This window comes from Amia ocellicauda, chromosome 22 (genome assembly GCF_036373705.1).
Source record: "Amia ocellicauda isolate fAmiCal2 chromosome 22, fAmiCal2.hap1, whole genome shotgun sequence".
Lineage (NCBI taxonomy): Eukaryota > Metazoa > Chordata > Actinopteri > Amiiformes > Amiidae > Amia > Amia ocellicauda.
Window position 1 is genome coordinate 9,202,230 of NC_089871.1, and position 25,361 is coordinate 9,227,590.

General features: G+C 45.5%; 1 protein-coding gene across 2 annotated transcripts; it reads left to right on the forward strand.

Moving 5' to 3' along the window:
• Nucleotides 1–1,562: 1,562 nt before the first annotated feature.
• On the forward strand, nt 1,563–25,290 carry slc6a4a (solute carrier family 6 member 4a). Of its 2 annotated transcripts, none has more exons than XM_066695533.1 (14): nt 1,563–1,756; nt 7,339–7,960; nt 10,355–10,489; nt 11,000–11,219; nt 12,297–12,435; nt 12,587–12,721; nt 13,458–13,561; nt 13,936–14,063; nt 15,188–15,300; nt 16,759–16,890; nt 18,134–18,233; nt 18,541–18,641; nt 18,985–19,152; nt 20,760–25,290. In XM_066695533.1, the coding sequence occupies exons 2-14, from the start codon at nt 7,576–7,578 to the stop codon at nt 20,832–20,834; spliced, it is 1,935 nt and encodes a 644-aa protein (XP_066551630.1). In that variant the 5' UTR covers nt 1,563–1,756; nt 7,339–7,575; the 3' UTR covers nt 20,835–25,290. The 2 variants fall into 2 exon arrangements, with proteins under 2 accessions (XP_066551630.1, XP_066551629.1); XM_066695532.1 differs by having other exon boundaries at nt 7,342–7,960.
• Nucleotides 25,291–25,361: the final 71 nt, after the last annotated feature.

Here is a 25,361-nt window from a genome sequence, read left to right on the forward strand (position 1 = left end):
TTTTTTCCTTCTTTGATTATTGCACATTTCCAATTTTTGTTTGTTTTGTTTCTTAGAGTTTATGATCGCCAGTGTTTATAACATGACTCCTTCCTCTCAAATAAGATGTGTTATTATTATTTTCATGTATTTTTCTGAGTGGTTCTCTATTGTTAGTTCTTAGTTGCTGCTCTGGGAGTGATTTCCTTGGAGAACTAGAGCTGTCCGTCAAAAATTCATATATATAGTCTATTGTTTGGCTGTTATTTTTAGTCTTAAAGGCTTCTGCAGAAACAAAACAAGCCAACATCACACACACAATACTGGAATGAAGGTTATGTGCTTTCTTCATTTCAAAGATTTTCCAGATCTGTATTGGGCGAGATACAATTTAAATGAATAAAACTCTGAGAAAACGTCAATAATTGCAGAAGTTTGGAGTGAAAGTCGCGAAAGGCTCGGCTGTAACAGTTAACATCAGACAGCATAACTGAATATGGAGAAGCAGGCTTTGCTATTCCTTAAAATCCCTGATTACTCCTCGCCTTGAATCCAGAACCGAGCTACAAGGACTACAGAGATGAAAGGGAGGGCAATTTTAACCAGCAATAAAGCTCTTTCAGATTTGCCTACAGCGCTGATCAAGCCCTGATAACGAGTCACCAATATTTCCACGAGATTTAATCAGATTCTCTCGACTGTTCCTTTCTTCTGAGTCCAGTGACAAGCCAATAAGCAGCAGGCTGGGGGGGGCAGTTTAGACAGGTGCTGCTTCTTACAAAACCCCTTCAGACACACAGATAGCATGTTAGAAATGTTGTGCACAATCATAGGCACGGCGACCAAACGGGACAGACACATTCACACAACGGCCAGCAAGACACAAAGGTCAGTGACCTTTAGTCAAATCTGTAGTCACATTGTCTGGGTTTGGTCTTTGACTCGCAAATCCCATCAGGGCCTCAAAGAGCAGGTGAAATACAACATTGCACCTTAAAATAGTTGCCAGCTCTTATGTGGTGTCCAACAGACAGGAGGGGCAGAAGGAGTGACAGAGTTCGGCTGTCTTCTAAGATAAGAGATAAAGAAAGAAGAAAATGATGGCCAGCACCATTATATGAGTGTAACGCAACAGGGCCTTGTAAATACACAAACACACATTTTTAAAGTGGCAGGTTTAAGCACAGTTTGGCTTAGCCAGGTCTTTCCTATGACCGGTTGGGTCTTTCAGCTTTGGACATGGGGGTTAGTGGACTGCAACCAGTCCGCAAGTGGAAGAGACGCCCGCAACGCATCTGTAGTGTGAGGGGAGCCGTGTGTAAGAGAGCCAGAAAGAAGAGATGAGAGAGAGAGAGAGAGAGAGAGAAGGGGAGAGAGAGTGTGTATGTGCGTATGTGTATGTTTGTGTTAGACGAGAGAGTGGAGTGGAGGGAGGGAGGGACAGAAGGTGGGAGGGAAGGAGGGGGGATTGCTTGTGCCTGCTTGCTATCTTTTTTTTTTTTAAAGGGGGTTAAAAAAAGAGAGAGAAGGGAAAAAAAAAAAAAAATAGGAGTGAAAGTGACGTAGCCGACTGCTTGGGGATGTGTTTGGCAGGGGATAATCTGGAGTCTGCCCATGTGAGTGGAGGAGAGAGGCAGGGCAGACGCAGTGTTGTACTAAAACACAGCCTGGGGTGCAGAGAGGGACGGCAGAGCGGCGGAGATACTGGCCTGGGGAGGAGCACGCCAAGGAGCACCGCTCTCACTGCGCTCTCGCACTCGCAGCGCAACGCACTACGGTAGGACCGGGACGCCTATTGCATGGAATCCACTGCATACTGAACACAGTGTGCTCACTCTGAGTGGTGTCCCGTGTGCCATGTGTCGTACTTCTTATGTCTTAAATCCCAGGGGTTGTACTGGCAGTGCAATGTGGGCTGCTATAGTTTTTCTGTTTTATTTAATTTAATTTGTCCTTATGTTGTGCCTGCCTGACCCCAACACAGCCCGACATTCAGCTGCACAGTGGTGTGTTAAAACTACCAGCAAGTGCAGAAAGTTAGACTGGATAAAAGTTAGAAATAGTAAAATGCGTTGTTTTTTTTTGCTTTATTTTCGTATTCTTTTTCTACGGTCAGTTCCTGTGCCGACAGGTTTTCTGTGAACTCGTGTTTGTGCTGACTTTTCAAATCGTGGAATTCAATTCATTATTATTGACGTGAGCACTAAGGGGGGATAATTATTTGGAAATGTAATATGACTTGATTTGGTCAGGCTGAGGTGTGATTGATGGCTTCACAGGATAAGGCTTGTGCAAACCCGTTTCTCCGCACAATTTGCTTTGCCACCATAACTACCGACGGAATTAAAAACTACCAAGAAGAAGAAGAATCAGATGCCAATATAGACCAACACGTTCAGAGACACTCAAGAAAGGCAAAGTTGGCAGTCAGCCGGTCAACAGGTGTAGAAACAGGGTGACAGTCTGGACGACATCTGCAATCGACCCAGGCTGTTTAGTTAAGCTGCCTCCACCTTGGTCTGGGAACCGAAGTGTGCTGCCACAGTGATGCCTGTTAGTCCGAGACTGCCTTAACCTTCTTCATCTACCCTGCATCCCCCGTCAGATCCAGTGAGCGAGGACTGCCTGGCATCAGCAGTGCTTTCCAGCGAGGCATCGTAAAGAGAGTCGCACGGCACAACACTTCTGCGCCAAACTGCCAAATTAATCAGGAAGGCTCTCCAGCCACTTAAATCTAACAGCACCAGAGAGAGACAAACTCAATCTGATATCCTCCAGAAGTTCAGGCGTATTAAAAGGGAGCCTGTCATTCTGACCGAAGTTTATGAGAAACTGAGATTAAAATGTATTTTTCCCCCTCCCTAGTCTTATCATTAATATTCTTATTATTATATATATATTTCTTTTAAATCAAATGTGATAGATGGAGTCGGCGGAGAGAGAGGTAGCTTGGGTGACTTCTGCTCAGCAATCTTGCACGGCTCTCGTTTCCCCTGAGAGCAGCCCAGAGACGAGATTGCAAGGGGACATGATTTAAAAATAGTTAAAAGACCCTCCCGCCCCACTTCCCAAAGACAAGACAAAGCAAATAACTAGTAGCCTTCAAATTCTGTTGCCTTGAACCCTTTTGCCTTCCCAGGGTGACAGACTTTCTTAAAACGGTCTGTTTTCAATAACGGGAGGAAACACACTGCCCTGTTCTTATCCACTGGAGTACTAGGGGAAAGAATGGAAGATTAGATTGGAAGACTCATGGGGGGAAACTTTATTGAGCGCCCAACACCCGAAGTGTTTTTCTTTTCTTCTTTGTAGTTTACGTTGGCGGGCTGTGCAAAACAAAGTCGATGCTTTTCAGAAGCCTCGGTCTGTAATTAATCATCTGCCCTCCGCAAAATGTCCAAGATGCCAGCGTGCCGATTTAGAAATCAGCACAATTCAACAGGCGGAAAGAGTTTTCCAAGTGTTAATACAATAGTGTCTCAGGCATGTGCAGGGCTTACACAAGCATCTAAAAGGTCATCTCTAAATGCACAAACCTTCAAACTAGTCTCAATGTGAAAGTTGTGCCACTAAGAGCAAAAAGTGGTGCTGCCAAGTTGCTTCAAGATCGACCGGTAGATCACGATTGACTTACAGGGGAGATAGAGACTAAATAAACTCCTGGCTTTGGCGTGTCTCTCCCACATGAATGTTGAGTGAATATTTGTATTATTTTAAATTATTTTTCTTCATGGCGGTAAGGTTTGTGGAAAAGCAAGGTGAAGCTGTAAGGGTTAGTACAGCAGGAAACCTGTCTTCAGAAGACTCGAGTCAAAACATCTGCGTGGTTTTCTTTGGACTGCCACCGAATAAAGCCAGTTGCCAAGCCCTTTGTAAAGTGTACTGGGATGTGATATCAGTAAACCGTGAACCTGTTTTGTGTCAGCAGAGATAGGAACTGTGTTTGCAGAGTCGTATGAACAATAAATAAAGGTTTGCAAAGAATGCATGCTTCTTGCCCCACAAGAAACCTGAGATCTGTTTCTTTTGAGAGTTTACAACAGCTGTGGAAGAACAGTATTTATTTATTTATTTATTTTTTTACGGATGCATGTTATTTTCCTTACTTTGTTTTCAATCAAAGCTCTTCATCTTTTCCAATGAATATTCCAGTTTCTTTGTGCATTCCTGGCTTTACTGTTAATTCCCACAGGTGTTTTCCAAATAAGTGAGGAATTGAAAAAACCTGTCTGGAAAGCACTTGAGCGTCCGGAACTGCGATGTTAGATTAAATAATTAAAAACATTTCATTTACGACTGACATTGCTTTCATATGAAGCAGTCAGCCATTCACGTCAATCAGCCATCCAATACGTGTCTCTGCCTGATCTGAGTGATGTTGACTCCAGCTCGCATGATTATTACACAGTATTGGATGAATAAAAAAAAATGTTTAAATTAGCATCAATGCAAAAGTATAGATTATAATCTGAAAAGGGTCAACAACTAATTGAAATAACCTAATAATCTTCTTTAAGAGATTTATAAAGTCATATAGTTTTCCTTGCAGTGTCTGCTAGAACAGAGAAGGATAAAAGGCGGGGAGAATTTCTTCAGTTATTTGTGTGTGTGTGTGTGTGGTTAGTTTGCAAGTTAAGTCTTCATCACATCAATTTCACTCGAGCAGGGTTCACCTGATTTTATAAAGCTAGAGATGAAATCCAAACTTTGACAGACTTGCTGATACGCAACTGCAAACCTGGTCTAAAAAACAGATTTTCTTCTTGTCAGACACTTCTTTCTTCATCTTATAAAGATAACCGCTCTCAGGTTGAGATTTGCAGCAGTGAATTCACAGATAGGTTAAGGTTTGGAGTTAATCTAGCCCTGGGTATTTGGGACAGACACAACTATTTATTGGATTAGCATGGCTCTGGTTTAAGGAGGAATCGCCTATTGTTCTCCTGTACTGTAGCTTTCCTTCGTGCCTTTTTACTTCACAATTAAGCTCAAACATACTGGGACAACCACTGTCCCCACCTCATAACCACATTGATTTTAAAGCTTTTCTAACATGACCTATCTTACGGACATCTGTGGCTAATAACTAGTCACGGGTCTGTGTTTTCTTTAAGCTGTGTATGGAGTCTGTTTTTATTCATTCGATTATTTCTCAGTGCCGACCCCCCAAATATCTTTCTCTGAAGCAGCTGGCTTCCATATGATGCTCAGTTTGATTCCATTTGTAATGTAATTGTTTTAACGTTTAACTACTTTCTACCCGTTTGTTTTGTTTGTTTTTGCATTCTGAAAGGGTCCCAGGAGAAACAGTTTCAAAATGTGTCTGCTGCTTCCTTTTAACACTAGAGTAGGACTCAAAGGAGGGAGGTTAGCCCATTAGAGTGTCCCACATCCCCCCCGTGTCAATGGCTCTTGTGTCGATGGCACTGGTGGTTATTTTGTGAGCTCTGTGCTGAATGCGGTCACCCCCTCTTCCCCTGGAATCTCTTTTCCGTGATCTGCTCAACTAATCAGTAGTGGCCGTTATGCAAGAGACCATTTCTGCCAGTGCTGTTGAGAAACTCTCTACAGCTTTAGTCCTCTAGAGGAAAAACAATTTTTCGCTGGCATCGCTTATTGTCCTATTGGCACCATTAAAGCTGCACCAAAAGCTTCCCAAAAACAGGGAGAGTCCGACTTCCTCTCACAGTGGGATCTAGAGCAGGGATTGCAGCTTATCAGCCTGAGAGACTGAGGGACTGCAGATGGAAGAATGAACCAAGTCAGATTGTGGCCCTAACACGGGTGGAGCCCTTCCAACTGGGAGCATTCAGCCTAGCTTCCCGCACGAAGATTGACGCTGATCTGGGCTTCCTCCAGTCTGACCCCTCTGGCTTATCTTGTTGCTTCTGCTGCGGCAAAGTGCCTCTCTACACTACGGTATCATTTGAGGACCAGACAAATTTAGATCATCCCGTGTCTAGGATCGGCACATGAACAAAGACGATCTGAAAGTTCCTCCTCTCATCAGTCATCTTCCTAACGATTACTTTCATCCTGCAGTCATTCAAAGCCAGGTCCCATTTCCCCTGGTTCTACAGCGACCCGGTGCCGTGCTTTCCAGGCACTGGTCCCGGGGAGCCCGATGAGTTTAAATGACATTTTAACCGCCTCAAGCTCGCATTGGCGCAGTTTTGTAGTTTGGATTATTCTGGAACTTTTTTTCGCTGGACCCTGTCTCCAAGTACAGTTAACAAAGCTAACCTCATTCCTAATTAAGGAAAAAGTCAGAGCATGTCTATGTTTCTGATCAGTCTTTGCAATCCCCCTCCCGCAATCCCCTGTGCAATATGATCTCACTGTCTTGGAGTCGATTCCGATTCCTCTTTCTTTCTCGCAGTCCCAGCTGGGAAGACTATGGAAGTGATTTTGTTTTGCCTGGGTGTAGATATGGGTTGTTGGTAACAGTGCAGCAATGGTCTATTGAGGCTTAATAATTGGGCAGTTTCCAGAAACCTTGCTGATCGTAACTCTGGGATGATTAGATACTAGCAGCTGGGCGCCTGTACATCCTACTCCCCGTTGCTATCTTTCTGATGTCGTTCCTGTTGCCGTTTTTTGGGACTATAGTGTGTTTTTGGAGCAACTACTGGGGTGGGGGGGCAGTCTGTCTCACGGCCATGCACAGGAGTATACTGAACTTTTGCTCTTATAAAGAATGTGTAAACTGTTCATGTCGTGAAAGAAAAAATATGACGTTCTTTTCTTCACCCTTGAGTCTGTTTTTCTAGGTAATTTTTTTTCCTTTTTTTTTATATTGTACATTTAACAGATCGCATGTGCTTCACAAACATGGGCCAGATCCTGAATGTAGCAACAAATAAATCCTAAAATAGCTTCACGGAGGCCCTGCGAGAGGTTTGGCTCTGACTATGCAGGTTTTGTTACGTTTATTGGAGCGTCTTCCCCAAACTCTTTTGGGCCCAAACTTCAAACACACTCAAGTGTGCTGTGCTCTGCAGCCCAACTGTCAGGCTTTTGCAATGGGCTGCTGTTAACCCTTTGTGGGCCCCTTGAAATGAGAGGCACTGAGAATATGAACACAGGTGCCAGCGCAAAAACTAGATTTTGGAATTCACCATTTCGCAAGTGAAACATCTTTGTGTTTCATGGAGTCTCCTGCCTGGTCCTGGATAAATAGGACACTCTTGGATTTAATTCCAACCGAAAATCTCAATTAAATTGAACCAGTTTGGGATTAATTAATCAGAATTGCCCATCACTGGGTTACATGACTTCTCAGGTTTATTGGTCAATAACAAGGTCCCACCCCCTTCAGCCTCCCCCCACTTGTTAATGTGGAATCTTCTCTCTTCTCAGCAGTTCGGTGCAGATAACCCCGCCTTCGAGAAGCCTGGATTGGACGAGATAACCCTGAGCCAATTGCACTCACACCTGGGCTGGAAAGGGGCGGAGCTTCGCATCCAGCACGGCCAATCCCCACTGGCCCTGCTTCCTGCTGCCCTTCCTCCTTCCTCTACTGCAGCAGATGGGAGCCACAGCACCAGGTACCAGAGTTCCACCGCCACGCCCATAGCCGCCACCACCGCCACAGCCATGGAGATGAAGCAGCCGATGATGATGGAGAACAGCAACCCGAGCTCTGCCCCCGAAAGTGAGGAACTCTGGGAGAACGGGCTGCTGATTGGGGGGGGCAGTGGCGCCCCCCAGGAAGGAGACAAGGGACTGGCGGGGGAGAAGTTTAACTCCGCCATAGGGCAGGTGTCGAACGGATACCCCTCGTCCCCACAGAGTCCCGGGGAGGGGGGCACGGTAGGGGCGCCCAGCTGCCCCAGGACACTGGTGGTGCAGCAGACCAGCTCCGACAACCCCCGAGAGACGTGGAGCAAGAAAGTGGACTTCCTGTTGTCTGTGATTGGCTACGCCGTGGACCTAGGCAATGTATGGCGCTTCCCCTACATCTGCTACCAGAACGGAGGAGGTGAGAGACAGAAGGGTGGGAGGGGAGAGAGAGGGAAGAAGAGGAGAGGGGGACCAAAGGGATGGGAGGGAGGGGAGAGTTGGGGGGACAGAGGAGGTGGAGAGTAGGGGATGGGAGAGAGTGGGAGGGTGGACAGGAGGACAAGTGAGGGGAGAGGAGGGGGTGACACAGGTAAGGAGGTTGAGTGGGGTACAGGGAGAGAGGGAAGGAGGGACAGAGGTATAGACAGAAAAAGGGGAACTGAGTGACTAATGCTTATATCGGGTAAAACACTATTAATACATCCCGTAGGGGGCAATAGTAGTGCATTTCCGTTCTGCTCACTGTGCTGAACACTGAGTCCTTGTGTAGCTCAGGGCTGTGTTTAACAGGAGAGTTACTTTTAGAGATTTATGACTTGGTGTTAAAAAAAAAAAAAAAACACACACACACATGGCTTTCAATCTATTTCATTAAAGCACGATAATAAAAAAGGCCCAATTTCCGGTGTTCAGCGAGAGTGCATAAAACCCTCCGGCTAAGAGAGAGACCCAATTAATTGTAAGCTTTGGGAAAGAGGTTAGTTTTTCCATGGCAGATAGGATCACTTATTACTTGATATTAGGCTTGGCACGGCCAGCTGGCGCACAGGAGTCCCCCATCAAACACACATGTCAAAACACACAAACACATTCCAGATCAGAACGCAGCCCTGCCGGACCAGGGGAACAGCCCTCACATCAGGCAGAAAAAAGTATAAAAATACAGTAGTCACATCTTCCAGTCAGCATCTGTCCCCATTGTCTGCTCATGACAACTTCATTCTCCAGCTGATTCGAAATCATTTCTATATTTAAGTTTTAAACCTCGCCACTTCAACTGTAAGGAGGACACACTGACCACTGTTATACTTGTGGCAGTTTTTTTTTTTTAAGTGAAGTTAGATATGTTACAAAATTGGGGGAGTAGTAAGAAGAATAAGCAATTTAGTTGTTTCAATTTCGACCCTTTGGTATTAATACCAGCTGTTTTTGAGTACCAGCGCTATATTGTAGATGCATATTGGAAACACTTTAACAGGCATTATATAACCCAAATAACAAACAACACATTGTGAATGCTCCCTTGAATTCCAGCGTGTCAGTTCTTATTCTGTAAATAATTACCAGAGCCGCTGGTCTTGTGGACAAAATGGAGACCGTAGAATCAAAGAGACAACACAGGCCATTCCGAAGAGCTAACCAAATACCATTGGGACAACATTGCGATAAAAGTGAGTGTGAAAGAAAATTAGATGTTCAGATTCCCAGAGATGTATTACATTTCTTGGAAAACTACATTCCAGAGAAAGGAATCTGTGCAAATAACAACATGCAGAGAAGGACACAAGTTTAACTGAAAAAATATAGAAGATTCTGTATGTACGCCTGCAAATAAATACAACAGTTGTGTGTGTGTTGACATATGTTGACCTATGAAATCAGATTATATTAGCCCATTCAGGGAACCATTTTGACAGGGTAATAAAATGTCTGGTTGTTTTGCATGTTAGTGTAAGTGGCATAGGTCAGCTCTAATGGCCAGAGTAACAGGGTGAGAACAGTGTGCCCGCATGTTCATAAGCCTGTTAAAATGACATCATGTCAGGGGACCAGTCTTTTGAGCCAATCGCAATCTAAGAGGTGGGCATGGAGAGTGTGCCAGTCTGTCGGGGTAGTGGATTATGGTCACTGGCTTTGTGGTGTGGGCAATTTGTCAAATCCATGTGGGCAGCATTGCCAGGCTGTGAGGGCATTTTTTAAAGGCCAGTGGGCACTGTGCCAGTGTGTGTGGTTGGTACTTCTGAACCATTAAGCTGTGTGCCAGAGTGTGTGGGCTGTATATTAGCCACATTGGGTTGGTCGCACTGTACAAAGCACATTAAAACCACAGCGCCAGTCTGACATTGCTCAGCCTGTACAAAAAGGAGACACAAGAGACAGTGTTTATGCCTCATCTTGACCTATGAGATTTATTTACACTCTTACTCAGAATCCTCATTTGTCATCACTGTCCCAGACCGTGTTTGGTTCAATGAAATATACTCTCTCCCACACTGAGTATGAATGAAGTAGAAGTGTCCAGAGTACCTAATAAAGTATGAATGCTTCCCATCAGGTTCTCCAGTAGGTGGCGGTACATTCTGCGCTGGTCAGCACAGCACGGGCAAGAGTCCTGAGTGTGTGGAGAGACGGTGGAGAGTGGCTACTATAGACATCAGACAGAAATATTCACTGAAACAACGGGGTATCTATCATTGTTAGACATTGCAAACTCCTTTAAACTGGTACTCTCATTGGTGTCAATGCTTGGTTGGGAAAGCAGCTGGCGAATGGACGATGTGTGTCAGCGCTGTCTCCTGCTGTCCCCTCTCAGGTGCGTTCCTGCTGCCCTACACCCTGATGGCGCTGTTCGGAGGGGTGCCCCTGTTCTACATGGAGCTGGCGCTGGGGCAGTACCATCGCAGTGGCTGCATCTCCATCTGGAAGAACATCTGCCCCATCTTCAAAGGTAAGCAGCCTCACCAGAAAGGCAGGGGAGAAGGGCAGTTATGTAGACTACACCGTACTGCACCGTAACACCAGCTCAACTCCAGAGATCTGCTGCCAACGAGTCTGTCTTTTCACTTGAAGAATTACAACTGACTTGCAACGTTCAATTGTTAGCTAAGCGGTTAATGTCAATTTTTTTTATTTATTTATTATCAGTGATTAGACACTCTAATATCTTTACAGTTAAAAAAATGTTTATTTTCTTTAAACCCCATCTCCCTGTCTAAAAATTGTTTGGTCCAGGCAGGGATGACATTTATTCGTAAGATATGAGGTATAGTAATGTTGGGAAATGCTGCTCTCTGATTGGCTGGTTTCTCATATGTGATTTATAATCCTAAAATTTGTTTCCATGTTGTGAGCAGATGAGAGATCTCCCTCCAGAGACCAGGTTTCACCACCACTGCTGTTAAGGGACGAGCACTGAAGGATTCAGGACACAGTTAACTTCTTGTTTCCCTCCCAACAGGGATCGGTTTTGCCATCTGCATCATTGCTCTTTACATTGCCTTCTACTACAACACCATCATGGCCTGGGCTCTATACTACCTCCTCTTCTCCTTCCGCTCCCCCCTGCCCTGGACCAGCTGTACCAACAAGTGGAACACCGTGAACTGCACCAACTACCTGTCTGCAGACAACGTCACCTGGACCCCCAACTCCATCTCCCCGGCGCAGGAGTTTTATATGTAAGTGCCTGTAAGTGAGTGTGAGAGAGGCATAGAAAGAGGGGAGGAGGAGAGGGAGAGAGAGTGGGGGGGACAGAGGGTGAGATAAGGGAGAGAGAGGGTGAGAGGGGAAAGGGAGAGCAAGAGAAGGATGAGAGGGAGGCTGGGGCATTTCTGCGAATATCTACTTCAGTCCAGTGGCAGAACAGAGTTGTATAAATAGGGTGGCCAGGGGGTGTCCAAGGCTACTTCAGGAGGTCCATAGAACATGACAGAAAATCTAAGGAGCATGAATGAATCATATGATTGCTGATTAGATGTAGAAGTGATAATTCACTTAACCCAGAGTGCTTCAATGTGGCAGATAGTGTGTGTGTGGTCCAACAGGGTTACTTCACTAGAACTCTTTAACATACTATGAATAGTCAGTGTCTCTACCTCGGAACTGCAGCTCAATATCTTTCGCACGCACGCACACACACGCACACACTGTACTGTACTCACATACTGGAGAGACTTGGGTCACTCTGTTTTCATATAATCTGGGTCTTTAAGTGTTGAACATCCAGAATATGTTCAGAAAATAAAGCTCAAGCACTAAAGACATAAGATAGCATTTGTGTGTTACATAAATTGCATAGTTTATTTACAACAAAATGTGGTAATCTTTTGAGTAACGTTAACAGATTGATAATAACAATTGTTCGTTTTGAGTTCAAGTATGAAAATCTAACTGAGTTAATGGATTTCAAATTGCTAAATGTTAACTTGCTGAACACTGACAGCTGTAGCCTACTGGTTACCGCACATTAGGTAAACATGCATATACTGTAACTTACGACACTGCACTGTATATGCATGTATTACTAGCACAGATGTAAACATAATGTTAGGCTAAATTGGGAACCTATCTCTCTTATCTGATTAACTGTCTGTTAATGGAGCCAAAGGTCTAACGTTAACTTATACAGCAACTCAACGTTCGTGAAAGTTGTTCAGGAAACCTAAACCCGATGTCAGGGGTCTCCAGTGCCACCCTGGACACCCCTCAGTTTCCGCCAGTCCTTCAGTCTCTCACTCTATTTCTCTCTCTCTCAGGAGGCAGGTGTTACAGGTGCACCGCTCACCAGGGCTGCATGATCTGGGTCCAGTGAGCTGGCAGTTGGCGCTCTGTCTGCTCCTCATCTTTACCGTCGTCTACTTCAGCATCTGGAAAGGTGTGAAGACTTCTGGCAAGGTCGGTCCGTCTGTCTGCCTGTCTGTCTTTCTCCCCTCTCCTGTTAGTGTCTGCTAGCCTGTCCCTGCCACCGTGCATGAGTCTGTGCCCGTGTCCGATTATCCAACAGATTAATGTGGGTGACTGTGTCTCTCTGTGTCTGTGTGCTCAGGTGGTGTGGGTCACAGCCACCTTCCCCTACATTGTGCTGCTGGTGCTGCTGATTCGGGGAGCCACACTTCCCGGGGCCTGGAGGGGCGTGGTCTACTATCTCAGACCTGATTGGAGCAAGCTATTGAATACTTCGGTAAGGGGGGAGGGGCTTGGAGGGAGCGACTTCTGGTGGCTGTTCCCTGATTGGAGAACTCTGACTAAGAGGGGTGGGGTTACATAAAGAAGGCGTGGCCACCAGGACCACCAGTGTGGATAATGCCATAGAGCAGCACTAAAAGTTTACAGTAGTATACTATGCTTAAAATTGATATAGTGCGTTGGAAAATTGCTACATTACAGTGCAAAATGACTGTGGTGAATATTCCATACGGGTTTAATTGGAGTTGCTTTGTATCTTTGAACTGTATAGGAGCAAAATTCCAAAGTGTCTAGAATTGATGAAAGTGAAATAAAACCGCATCATGTTCTACCCAGAAATATAGCACTGTAAATGTGACTGGGATGCTAGACAATCTTTACAGTCACAGTACTAATGATACAAACCATGTTTTCACATTACTGGTCAGTGATAGGTCAAGAGCATTGAGTTCAAAATACTTTGCAGCCAGAAATGAGACGATGTTTTGTGGTTGTCCAGTGACTAGCTTTCGAGTCCTTGAGTTTAGGGCAACTATGCAAAACTCCCTAAATGCAAACATATAGGGGTAGTTAAGGGAAAAGCTGCTATTATTTATACGAAATATATTATTATATATTATTGTTTTGTCTCTGACTCTGTGAGTGTGCCTAGCACCCCGACTGCACCCGCTGTCACTGCTCTCTCTCTCCCTGTGTCTCTCAGTTCAAATTCAAATTCTCTCTCTGGTCAGGTGTGGATCGATGCTGCTGCTCAGATCTTCTTCTCTCTCGGCCCCGGGTTCGGGGTCCTCCTCGCCTTCTCCAGCTACAACCCCTTCCACAACAACTGCTACAAGTGAGTCATACGAACGGGACTGGAGGTCTTATGGTAGAAACAATATCTCACCTGTCTTTTCATTTCACGCCAGGTGTCTTTAATTTGTTTAATTTTGTACACATTTTACTGTCCCATTCCTATACTGGCACTCCCCTCCCCTCTCTCTGTCTGTCTCTCCCTTTCTCTTTCTCTCTGCCTTCCTCCGCCTCTCTCTCCCTCCATGCCCCCTCCCACCCTCTGTGTATCCCTCCCTCTGTCTCCTCCCTCGCTGTCCCCCACTTATCACTATTTTGCTCTCCCAGACTCCCTCAATACTTCACTCTCTCGCTTTCGCTGACTCTTAAGAAACCCCCCCGGCTCTCTCTCTCACTCCCCCTCTCCCTCTCTTTCAGGGATGCGTTGGTGACCAGCTCCATCAACTGCCTTACCAGCTTCATGTCTGGGTTTGTGATCTTCACTGTGCTGGGCTACATGGCCGAGAAACGGAACCTGAATGTGTCAGAGGTTGCCAAAGATGCCGGTGAGGGGATCAGGGCAAACATTATATATATATATATATATATATATATATATATATATATATATATATATATATATATATATATATTGGTGAAAAAGCCTTGTCCACAAAATGTCTGATCATATCCATCCTAGGGAGAAATATTAAGTGTAGTCAGTTTATCAGCTGATCAGATCAGTTATATTCTGTTGGGATTTCAGACTTGCCGCGGTAAACAATAAGAGCTGACAGGGGGACACTTTTGCAGGTTGCACAGTTTTTTCATTCCTCTTAGAGAAGCATTGGGGTGGATAGACTTGAGTGAGATAAATTATTTAATGAATGCAAAACAAATGGTCATTTTCACTGTTCACTCAGATTAGGGAAGGTAGACTTTATTTGTTCTAGCCTTACATCAGCCATCAGTCAGAAACCTGAGGCAGTCAACCAGGCCATATCTTCCGAAGCAGAACAACATAAATCATTATTCGGTACTCAACATATGAACGATATCCTGTCAAAAAAACAACAACAATGAGGCAATATCTCAAAGTAAAGCTTTATCTTCAGACCCACATCCAAAAAATACAAACCCTCATGCCATTAATAAAGAATGAATACAAAATAACAGATGGTAGACTAATAACTGATACCAGTCTCTATAAAAACATTTTAATGATCAGTTAAATTAAATTAGGCTGCTGAACAAAAGTTCTTGCCCGGTTGTGTTTTTTCTCCACTCCCATGTTCGTTGAGGAGATAAGTATTAAGTAGCCATAACATTATTAAGATAAACACGTCTGCTATAGACTGGTGGCACAGCCAGTTTCTGCGGCAGTAATTATGCCGTCATGTTTCTGATCTGTGTCTTGCTGGAATTCTCACCTGTGTTTTCCTACTGGCTCCAGTCTGGAACATACTTGGGGTCGGAGGTCACCGCTATAATCAGTAACACATCGGCAGTAAGCGAGCTAGACTGTTGGCATTGTTTCACTGGCACAGCTTAAGGTTCCAGATGTAAATAAATCAGACACAGGCTGTTAGGGGGAGTGCAATGTGTGTTCAGGGGCTGTGCAGTCTCTGCTGGCACGAGTGAGGTAGCCGCGCTGTCTCTGTGACCCTGCTGTCCTGCTCTTCCTCCCCAGGGCCCAGCCTGCTCTTCATCATCTATGCGGAGGCCATCGCCAACATGCCCGCCGCCACCTTCTTCGCTATCATCTTCTTCCTCATGATCATCACTCTGGGTCTGGACAGCACGGTAACACCTGCCAACCTCCCCACCCCTCTCTCTCTCTCTCTCTCTCTAGCTTCCCCTCTTTCTCTCTCTCACTGCCTTTCTCTCTCATTCTCCACCATGGCACAGAGAATGAGGTTGGTCATGAACCAAAGAGAGTGATAGCTGAAGAAAAAGGAATCATCAAAATCATTCAAAACACCACAAGTGTTCTGTATTAGTAAATATTTTTTTTTCCATTTCTTCAACTGTGACTCTCTCTCTCCCTCCCTTTTCCTTCAGTTCTCCCTCTTTCTTTCATCCTCTCTCCCTCTCTCTTTCACTCTCACTAAATAAATGTGTAGAGTGCCCCTCAGTGGCTGGAAGGTGGAGGCTGGTTTCTGTAGCTGAGTGGCAGCCCGCCCTGGTCCTGCACAGAGCCCCAATCCTACAGCTTTCACAGCTCCCTCTCAATCACCAATCACCGAATACCTTGCACACCAGGGTAACTGTGATGGATGAAGCTCTTTGCCTAAAACAGAAAACACACTGTGGCTCTCCTGGACCAAGGTTGGCCCATCCGTACTGTAACACTGTGTCAGCCAGCTCCAGAGTGTGTGCTCAGTGTGCGGACGCTGCGCTCAGTACACAATCAGAGATCATTGTATTCGCTGGCATTATCAGTTGGGGTGGCTTTTGCACGAGCGCAACGCAATGTGTCAACACCAGTGTCTGCCACTGTTTCAACACTGTGACTGTGTTATCTGTGTATCTTAATCAACTGTGGGCAGTGTGTGTGTCTGTGTGTGTGTATGTGTGTATCAGGCCAAAGACATGACTCCATTGTCACAGGGACACTCTTCGACAGGACAGGATTTGAAAGTTGCACCTAATCTTATTGGGTCACATTTTACAATTATGAAAATGTACAATTCTTAATTGAATTGATGTATGAATAATATCAATAACTGTGAGCAACATCAGAACCCAGTGGAAGTGCATGAGGCATTCATATGTTATTCCTTTGGGATTCATACATGCATTGATTAAGAATCGCTGCTCATTATTGGAAATTGTTACCCTTCAAATGACACACCATTACCGAGACGAACACTGCTGCTTAATTAACAGGAAACGGCAATCAGTGGCTCACACCGCAGCATTTATATGGGATCAATTGGTTATTATTGAATTAACAGGATGTGAACAGTGACTTTACTGTATCAGAAAAGGCAAACAGCCCAAAATCAATAAGATAAGACAAGAACACAGAGATGCTGATTTGCGATCAGCCTTTATTGGCCTTGCTTTGACTGCAGTGTAACGGGACTCAATTAAACATCAGAGCAGTGTCAGATGGACATATTTAAATATGAAAAAACATGTCTTTCCATTTCAAGGAACTTAAAAATCCCATCCTATCTGAATATGTCCCAGTGCTATATGGTCACCGTATGTGTGTGTGTGTGTGTGTGTGTGTGTGACGGCTGTTTCTCCTCTCAGTTCGCAGGGCTGGAGGGGGTGATCACTGCAGTGCTGGATGAGTTTCCCCAGGTCTTGGCCAAGCGCAGGGAGTGGTTTGTCCTGGGCCTGGTCTGCGTCTGCTACCTAGGCGCGCTCTCCACTCTGACCTGTGTGAGTGAGACAGGAGGGTGGTGGACTTTGGTGGGGGTGGCTTTGGGTGGATTGAGGGGGTCAGGTAAATCATACTTGTTTACTTGACATTTTCCCACAGCGTGAGATTATCTAATGTGGGTGGGGGGAGGCTGGGACCACAAAATATGAACAGCATTCAGCATTATTCATCACAATGCTACAATGGCACTGAATTTAAAATAAACGGGTTGTGTTTATGTACACTGATATTCCCTGCAGGGGTCATTAACACTCCAGCTGTGAACAGGCCTTTGTGCCCAATGTTATGGTGTACATCAGTGTCCCAGTAGGAAACATTCACTATTGTGTGTGTGTGTGTGTGTGTGTGTGTGTGTGTGTGTGTGAGAATATGTGAGTTGTGACTGGGTGTCAGCTGTCCTGGTCTCGTCAAGGCCAAGCTTTCTTGCAATTCTTTGTCCCCCCACTTCCTGCCCCTGTGACTCCCCAGTAACAGCCAAGCGGGATAGGCATCCTGCCAAGAATGAACGGCGCCCCTCCCAACAATAAAAGCAAACAAATAAACCCAGGGCTTGCCATGCACGTGTGTCAGCGTCCCTGTCAGTGTGTGTCTCTCTGCACCCAGGGACCGGTGCCGTGTGACGGGCGCTGCTATTGTGTGTAGCATGCTGTCAGGGCTGTTTACAGCACACTGCCACTGCAGTTAACAATGGGTCTTCAATGATGCCTTCTGCTTTGTGGTTCCGGAGCAGGTGGGTGTGTGTGTGTGTGTGTGTGTGTGTGTGTGTGTGTGTGTGGCATCACACCTAAGCTGAGGCCTAGCAGCCAACAACTTCCATATTCAGTGTGATCAGACACACAGTTGCCTCCATCTTAAATGCACTACCCCTTGATTTTGTCTTAAGACTCTTTAGTCTAGGAAATCATACTGAAATCCGACCCATGTTTTCCACAATCCTGCGTGAGAGGGATACAGTCAACCCCAGGGGGTCACCCGGAGGTCACAAGTGGGAATAAAGAGTAGGTGCGCAGGAGCCTACAAAGATCGGGTTCTTGGTTATGCTAAGAGTAGCTGGGGTTTGGAACAAGCTAGCCCAGCATGTAGTTGAACCCGGCTCTCTGGGTTCTTTTCAGCAAACATCTGATGAGCTGTCTTGAATACAAAAAGGTTACAAATAAATAATAATAATAATAATAATAATAATAATAATAATAATAATAATAATAATAATAATAATAATCTTATATTCTTATATTCCAACAGGGTGGGGCCTTCGTGGTGAAGCTGTTTGAGGAGTACGCCACCGGGCCCGCCGTCATCACCGTGGTCTTCCTGGAGGTCATCGCAGTCTCCTGGTTCTATGGTAAATGTTCCCTGTCTCCCTGTATCTGCACATCTGCATTAGCCATCCTATACAGTAGGGCTGTTGAACCCCAGCCATAGTCAGTCTCCTGGTTTTCATCCCTGTTGTCAGCTGACCTGACTGATTGTGTGGCCACAAGGTCCCTGTGAACGAATTACGCTCTCATCTCTCACACTCTTCCTGACTTGTGTCATAATGCTGGAAGTTCACTGTTCACAATGCATACAAATTCCTACTGGATTCCTGTGGGAATACTACACCACTAAGCCCTCGATATCTCATGCTCTCCCCCCCCCCCCCCCCACAGGTATGTCCCGGTTCTGCAGCAACGTGGAGATGATGCTGGGCTTCAAGCCGGGCTGGTATTGGCGGATCTGCTGGGTAGCCATCTGTCCCATCTTCCTCATGGTGAGACCGCCATCTCCGCACAACCCCCGCCTGCTGTGCTGCCTTTCTATGCAGACAGAGCGTGCTGTATGGTATAGGGACTGCGTTAGCTATCCAAGCTGTGCCGTTGTCATGTGGGATGGTCTCAGCGTGCGCTCCAATCAAATTGCCAAAAGGCCACATATTAGTGCTATTTCTCAGATTAAATAATAGTGGAATTGGGCCATGTCACGCTATTTCAATCTCTCTCCAGATTGGTATGCAGTCCTCTCTCCTGCAAAGACTCTCACTTCCTTCCCCTCCGTATCTGCTTGGCCTCCCTGTACACGACTCATCTCTCTCCCTCTCCCTCTTTCCTCTCCAGTTCATCATTTGCAGCTTCTTGTTCTTCCCCCCGGAGCTGAAGATGTTTGACTATGCCTACCCCCCCTGGACCACAGCCCTGGGCTACTGCATCGGGGTCTCCTCCTTCATCTGTGTGCCTGCCTACATGGTGTACCACCTAATCACCATTCCCGGCACCTTCAAGCAGGTGAGAAACCCCCTGACCACACACTCTGCCTGGGGTCACTTCAGATAGGATGGCATTTGTTGACATCCAACACTGCCCTGTGGCAAAATTACATATGAATACCTCATGCTCTTCCACTGGGTTCTGATGTTGCTCACATGTATATGCCCTTATACACACACACACACACACACACACACACAGATAACACCCTGCCCACAGTTGATTAAGATACACAGATAACACAGTCACAGTGTTGATACAGTGGCAGACACTGGTGTTGACACATTGTGTTGCGCTCATACAAAAGCCGCCCCAACTAATAATGCCAGCGAATACAATGATCTCTGATTGTGTACCGAGCGCAGCATCCGCACACTGAGCACACACCCTGGAGCTGGCTGACACAGTGTCAATGCACCCAATGCTCACGTCTTGTAAGTTGAAGGGCAAATTCCAAATCCCATTGTGTCTTAGTTTGTCCCAGTGACAAAGGAGTCATCTGGTCACCTTAACACACACACAAGAGTTACCATACGGCCGGATTTGCCAATTGTTAACCAACTGGGCTCAAGGCTATGACTACTGTGCTCAAAACGGGGAGGGATGTAGGCAGCTAACACACTGGGTTAGCTACCCAACCCTGACAGCCAACTGTGTGCCAACCCTGTGGGGCAGTGGTTCCCAATCCTGGTCCTACCCTGCTGTTTTTTGTTGCAGCCGAGCTCTCAACTACTTAATCGAACCCTTAATTTAAGTAACACTCTGCTTAGATTTGACTTTTTAAAGTGTGTAATAAAATAGTTGGTTCTTTAAGAAGTTCTTTATACAATTCTAACTTAACTTAAAACCCCTACTGTTTAAAATAATTAAAAGGCTCTGATTAAGGTCATTATTAGTTCAATTAATGGTTCAATTAAGTAATTAAGAGCTTGGTTGGAACAAAATCTCAGTCCCAGGGTGCTTACTGTAGATACAGCGTCAGCCCATATTTCTGACACTGTTTAGTGTGCAGCGAGGCTCCCATCTCCATGCTCCTCTGTCCTTCAGTCACGTTAACAGAGACCATGAATCAGATACCACCCCTCTCCGCCTCTGCCTCCCCCAGCACACAGTTCTCTCACTTTGATAGTGAGGGCTTAATAAGTCTGCTATTTGCCAGCAGCCTGGGTACAATAACACTAACAGCAGTTCTCACCAAGAACTAATTTAGCCTGTGTGTAAACTAAACGACCTCGGTTCACCGCACAACCAATAAACACAGACGGCTGGGAGGGAGGGGGGCCGGGAGATAGGGAGTCCCAGAAGGCGAGCCTTATTAAATTGGAGATGGGACTTGGCTGTTATCTCCCTGACACTGAGAGCACAACAGGCAGGGTCATCGCCTTGCTTCTGCACGGCACTCTCATTCACAAGGCCTGGTCCTAATGGGCTCCTTACAGACACTAGATCTCTGCTACACAGCACACATCCCGTCACACTGGACACGAGTGGACAGAGACACAGCAGATCCCTCTTCATGCTGTAGTTTACGAAATTAGATCTGCAAGTAGATCTGTGTCTGACCCCCCCCCCTCCCTCTCTCTCTCTCTCTCTCTCTCTCTCTCTCTCTCTCTCTCCCCACACAGAGGCTTCTAAAGAGCATCACCCCCGAGCCCAGTAGCGGCGGGGGACACAGTGAGATCATCACCAATGCCGTGTGAGGACGTGGGGGCGGGGGGGTGGTGGAGAGCCGCCAACCCCCATGGCAGAACTGTCACCGCCCACTCCCTCCCCCACACCGCCCTCCCTGTTCAACAGAGCAGCGGGGGGCGAAGGGGTGGTGATGGGAGACTCCCTTGCAATGTGCAAACCCACAGACCTGTCCCAGCAGAGAGAGAGAGTCTGATTTTAATATGTAACTATTATATTCTTATTATTATTATTCTTATTTTCTCTCACGTTGCTGGCCTGACGGGGCTGTTGGAAGCTCTCGCAGCGAACAACACTGTTTAGCTCCTCTCTCGATGTCTCTGCACTCTCGTTCCTCCTGGAATAGACACACATTCCTGCAGCACAACCTCAATATAGAGATCTATAGACTTCCAAAGACAGGGTGAGAGAGAAGGAGAAATGCTGTAATGAGACTGAAGTGTTGGGGGAGGGGGAGCTTATATACGTGTGTGTCTGTCTGACTGTATATTTGTAGGTGTGTGTGTATACATGCATACAGGTGTGTGTGTGTGTGTACAGTGTAAGTCTATACAGTGATAGTTGTTGGGGACTCTGTGCATGGTGTCAGTGTGTCAGGTGTCACATGGGGCTCGGCGGACTGTTCCGTTGGAGGGTACACAAGTGAGACAAGTTCATCTATTGGCCTATTATTACTTGATTTCTCAGCAGACACCCTTATCCAGGTTGACTTACAATTGTTACAATATATCACATTATTTTTTACATTTACCCATTTATACAGCTGGGCATTTACTGGAGCAATCTAGGTAAAGTACTTTGCTCAAGGGTACAATAGCAGTGTCCCAACCTGGGATCGAACCCACACCCCTGTGCTCCAGAGTCCAGAGAGCCTATATCTTAATTATTTGATATAGTGACCTGGTAGACTAAAACCCGTTCTCCGTTCTGAGGCGACCCAGTCAATTAATTAATACTGTCAAACGAATACAATATTGACGCACAAGCGGTGTCACTCTGTGTACTGTGTTGTGAAGTGTTGTGTTTCTCTTCTGGCAGGAACACCGATTAACGTAGGTTGTGACGTTTCTACGCATGTTTTTGATCTACAAAATTCCAATAAGAATCCGTTTTGGCCTTACGATAAATATACTCAGTATTGAAACGTTGAAGTTGTCGAGGCATTGCAAGTCCGTGTTGATTAACTGTATAATAGGACTGAAACGAGAAACGACACGAGTCTCAGTGATGTAGTGAACTGTATACTTTAAAGGTATTGTGTGTATTTTTTACGCGTTCTTTAATACGTATGGAGTGTTTTTCGTAGTACAACGTTACAAATTTGCTATTTTTGGACTGTAGATCCACTGAAATGGGACCAGACCGATTTTATTTTAATTTTCAGAACCATTACCTTGGGAAGTTACTGTCTTGTTTTTCTCTGTTGTAATTGAAGTCCTGTAAATATCTGAAGCAGGTTTTATGATATACAGTAGGAAGAAGTTCGGTTTGATATCTTATGAATATCTTTGCGGTAACTTAAGTTTTTAATACCCTGGCAGAGACAGACATCTTAATAGGACAGTAGCCTACTTGTAATGTAATTTCAATGTAAGCTTTGTATTTATTTTTCTGTATTATTATTATTACCGTATAGTAAATATTTTATATTTTTATGATCTCAGACTTTGTATATCTCAAAATCAATGGAGACCAAGGGCCTTAACGACTGCTTGAAGTGCATTCTTACATTGTTGCAGTTTTTATGACTTTTTTCAAAGTTAATGCTTTTTCAAGTTCCACCTTTCAAACATTAAATTAAAAGTTAATTTCACAGAATTACTTTGCAAAAGATATCTGGTATGTAATGTGGTGACGTAATGCGGGGTGACGTGTACCATTGGCAATGTCGCAACACAAAATGTTCTAAAAAGCAGAATAAAAAAGTACTGCTGTAGTTATGTTTAATTAGGACACCCTTCGCTTGAGGAATCATCAAATCTCACGAGTCACTTATTCTGCTTAGTTTCATATCTTAGTGCCCTTAAACGGTTAAAGTCTGATTTTCACTCCTGGCTCAGGTGGACACAGTTATATGAATATTTTAGACACTCAGCCAAAGACTGGAGGACGCTGGTCATATAGAGTCACGCTATTAGACTCTCCAGGAGCAGGAGTGAAGATGCCAGCCCTATATATATATGAATTGTTCTCATAACGTCCTCCTCAAGGGCCATTTCAATGCTTTAAGAATATATGTGCATTAATTGCTACCAAAAAACACACCCAGAAAACAGCCCTTTAAATTATGAATGGAAGCCCTGGGTTCTGAGAGCGCTGTGCGGATGTTTGTGTGCGTTTGTGTTTTCAGAGATGCAGCGATTAAATTTTAATGCTGATGGCACCACAGCCCTGGGGGGGTGAATAGATAAATACATGGATACATAATCAAATAAAAACAAGACTTGCAACAAGTGAAGTAAGTGCTAGTTAATGCGGTGCTTTTGAAATCTGCACCAGGGGGACTTTGCCAGCTTCTCCCTTTCTGAGACCAGAGCCGTCCTGGTACAATTAAAAAATAAAGCGATGCTGCAGAAAAACATAGTTAGTGTCTAAATAATTCAGCCCCAGAGCAAATTCACACGCCACCACACGTCTCTAATTACACACAGGGTGCGTATCAGCCCATTTGGAGATGTGATCATGTTAATTGTTATTTTATCATCACGCCCCGGTGTGTTTCAGAGTTCTGCACCCAGCACGTTATTGGAGCGTTTCTGTACATAAGGGGCAGGTGTCTTTAACAGGAGCTCGGGTCGAGCTGTTGAAAGGACAGTCAGTTTGCTCTCCGTGCTCCTGTTAACAGCCAGAGAATAGGAGGGTGGGGGGGCCCTACAGTGATTAACATTTCATTTGCTGCCCTTGTTTGTGTAGTGTTTGCTGCGTGGAGGTTGTTCCGGGGTTTTTACACTGTAAGAGCACAGAGCGTGTGTTTGCAGGTGCCATGAATGAGATTCCCATTGTGCAGCAGTTTGAGTCGTGGCAGGTTTTGTTAGCTGTGAGCGTCAGTACAGAGCAGTCCAACTCTGGTCCTGGACAGCTGCCTGTGCTGGTTCCCATTGCCTTCGAGCTTCAATTTCAACTGAACCAGTGGTTGCTTTGGTTTGGTTGAAACTTAACACAGTCTTTTACAAAACAACTTTCAGATTGTGGCTCTTTGCATCCAGAGGCCATTGCTCTAGTCCTGTGTTTCTCAACCCTGGATCTCGACAGACTAGGGGTCACATGTATTTGCAAATGCTCTTCGAAAACTTTTAAGTCAACCGCAATTGTAGTAGAAGGCAACTAGGGTTTATTTTGGCCCAGACTGGCTTGACTGAGGGAACGAGGACCTGGCCACGAGGATGAGGCCATCAGAACCCCCCACCAGGTGGAACAAGCCAAAGGAGGAAGGGAGGGAGGGAGGGAAGGAGGGAGGGAAAGCACTGAATGCTGGGAAAGCATGTTTCTCGCCCGATATTTATGCGGAGTAAGGCGGAAGTCCCAAACCTTGTTGAAAACATTGTGTTCACTTCTATTCATTCAGCCAATCCATCACTCCTCGACCCTCCCCGAGCTGTCGCCTTCAAAGGAGGTGAAGATCAGGAATGGGGGGGAGGTGGGCTGGATTGAATTGATTGGAAGAGCGGAGTGATGAAAGGGGCTCACCTTAATCAATTGGGGGGACATGATCTTAATGTGTTTGAAGGACATCGCATATGCATGTGACCCCCTGCCAGCCCTGATTTCTGTTCCAGCCGTGCTCTAAACTCCTCACCTGACCACCTGACCTCACAATACTGCTTCAACTGGACCCTTTTCATTAACGCCTGCTGCGAAAAAGTTGGAATCGTTCCCTTGACTCTTCTCAGTAGCAGAGACCTCGGCAGCGACAGTAAACAGAAGGCACAGGGCCGCTCCAGGACTGGGCTGAGTGTTGTGTACAGTGGAATAGTTTATGAGGTGCTGGATAATTAACGCTAGCCTCTCTAGATCCACAGAACAGGGGGAGCTGAAGCAATACTTACAAGTGTGATGTGAATGGAGATTTCTCCAGCGTGAAGGGAACAGCCTGCAGCTGTGAAAACTCACATCAGCCGGCTTACTGTGCAGTGGGAGTCGCATTTCTCCCTCCTGGTTTGGTATGTGCAGCTAAAAGAGTAATGTCCCCCCCACAAAAGAAAGAGAGGTGAAATCCCCCCCCACCCCGTCAATTCAGTCTGTCTGTGTGTGAAGAGCATCCCTGTATATTACATGCTGTACTGTGTGTACTCTGTGCTGCCCCATCAGCGTTGTGTTCTCTGTCGTCTCCACGCTTGAAAACCGACGTGTCCTCGTACGTCTGTCTGTCATTGATGATCTATGGAAATCTCTTACTGTATTGAAAAATATATACGTGTATAAAGAAAGATAATACTGAATAAATAAGGAATCTATGACCAAAAAGAACTCAGTGTGTCTGTCTGTCTGTCTGGATTTCCCACCCGCCCCCATCTTGACTGACATTCATGTGAGAGCAC